The following is a 1,838-nucleotide window of genomic DNA, read 5'->3' as shown; positions in this document are numbered from 1 at the left end:
GGGGGGGGGGGAAAGCCAGGGGAAAGGAGAAAGAAAAAGGAAACGAAAGGCTTTGGGTCCGGGGGAAATCCTCAGACCGTGCTGGAATGCAGATTCTAATTTAGAAGGCATTGAAACCCCCCCCAGATGACAGGTCACATGTGCAGACCGACGGCATGCACGGGCGGTGAGCCCCGAAGAGGCAGCGGCAGCGGGGATGAGGATGGGGATGGGGATGAGGATGGGGATGGGGATGGGGACGGTCATGCTGGCCGTGCCACCACAGAGCACTCACTGAGCAGGTCCCGCGGAGGAAGGAGAGGAGGTTGCGGCAGACGGGCAGCAGGATCAGCATGCTGTTGAAGTTGAGGCACTTGGCCGATGCTCGTGCCCAAGCCAAGGCAGACTGGGGAGAGGGGAGGGGGTGAGTGCCGCTGTCCCCACGGCTCTGCCCAGCATGGTGCTCTGGGCATGGGACTGGGACATGATGGGGCCAAGAGATGCTGAGCTGGGACTCAGTGATACTGGGGACTGGGATGGGGTGATGCTGGGCTGGGGACTGGGAAGGGGTGATGCTGAGCCAGGAGAGGAGGGGAACTGGGAGGGAGTGATGCTGGGCTGGGAGGGAGTGATGCTGGGCTGGGGTGGCGTGAAGCTGGGCTGGTACAGGACAGGAACCAAGATAGGGACTGGCATGGGGGAATGCCAGGCTGGTGACTGGGACGGAGCGATGGCGGGCTGGAAGAGGACAGGGCAAGGAAAGGGCATGGGGTGCTACAGCCCCCACCCCACTGCAGGAGGGCTCCGAGGGGCACGCGTGCCCGGGCAGGCAGGGTGCCTCAGGGGAGCACCTTACCCCGAGGATGGCCCTGGTGTAGAAGTACCGCTCGTCCCGGTTGAAGAACAGAAAGTAGTACGTGAAGAGGAAGATGTTGATGCCCAGCCAGGCTGCCTGCAGGGGAAAGCCGCAGCCTCGTGAGGGACCCCAGCCTGGGACCCCCCTCACCCTGCGGCGCTGGGGTGTGGGTGCAGCCGGAGGGCATCAGGAGAGCGCGTCCCCTCCTGCTTCCTTATGAGCTGTGGCAGCAGGCGCGGGGCTGGGACGCGGGGCCAAAGGTGGGAAGAGGTGTGGGAGTCTTGCAAAATAATTATCTTGTCACCCACGGCCCTGTGCATCACCCACACAGGAGGAAGGAGGAAAGGCAGGCGCAGGCAATGCCTGGGAGGGCAGATCCAGAGGGTGAGCGGGGCCACGTGCGGGAGACTCTGGGAGGAGGAAATTTTGCAGGGAGCTGGCTCACCCAGCCCCACCGTGCTGGCACCCCATGCCTAACCCTGCTGCACCCCTCTCGCAGCCATTGATTTTTTGCAGAGCTCCCAAACCCACCCTGCCTTGCATTTGTTTGGTTGGGTTGGTTTTTTTTTTTTTAAAGTCATTTAAAAATGAACATAACCCAACTTTCTGCAAAGCCCCATTTTCCCATGCATTTGCAGGTCTTTGAGCAGCCGGTGCGGTGCCAGCTGGGCAAGCCCTCCTACACCAGGGATGCCGCAGCACGGCACCGGCAGATCGTCCCTTTGGCGTGGGCTCCTCGCCCCGGCGCGGGCTCTCGCGGGAGCCTCCCGCCATCACGTGGGGAGAAGAGGCACATGGGAGGCTCCCAGCCAAAGCAGCCGGGCAAAACAGCAGCAGTTTAAGTCTTGCAGCGGGATCCCCCCCTTTTCCTTCGAGTCGTGTTTTCCTTAAGTTTTCTGAACCCCATCCCTCCCCTGGCTGCCGGGGCTTTGCAGGTTGGTGGAGCAGAGGAGATGCTTGGCCCTCCCCGCAGCCCAGCCCCCGGGCCGCCCCCCCAGCCCCC

At 62.6% G+C, this 1,838-nt stretch overlaps 1 protein-coding gene across 1 annotated transcript in view; it reads right to left on the bottom strand.

The window, feature by feature from the left end:
- NOX1 (NADPH oxidase 1) overlaps nt 1-1,609 on the bottom strand; it is a 4,185-nt gene extending 2,576 nt beyond the window's left edge. The window contains exons 1-3 of the mRNA XM_009642917.1: nt 1,547-1,609; nt 836-931; nt 275-385 (exon numbers count right to left, since the gene is read on the bottom strand). Of these exons, the coding sequence (XP_009641212.1) occupies nt 275-385; nt 836-931; nt 1,547-1,609 (270 nt within the window). The remainder of the gene's footprint in view (nt 1-274; nt 386-835; nt 932-1,546) is intronic.
- Nucleotides 1,610-1,838: the final 229 nt, after the last annotated feature.

The sequence above is a fragment of the Egretta garzetta genome, unplaced genomic scaffold (genome assembly GCF_000687185.1).
Source record: "Egretta garzetta isolate BGI_Z169 unplaced genomic scaffold, ASM68718v1 scaffold220, whole genome shotgun sequence".
Taxonomy (NCBI): domain Eukaryota; kingdom Metazoa; phylum Chordata; class Aves; order Pelecaniformes; family Ardeidae; genus Egretta; species Egretta garzetta.
The sequence above is the reverse complement of the archived record's forward strand: the minus strand, read 5'-3'. Positions and strand labels throughout refer to the sequence as shown.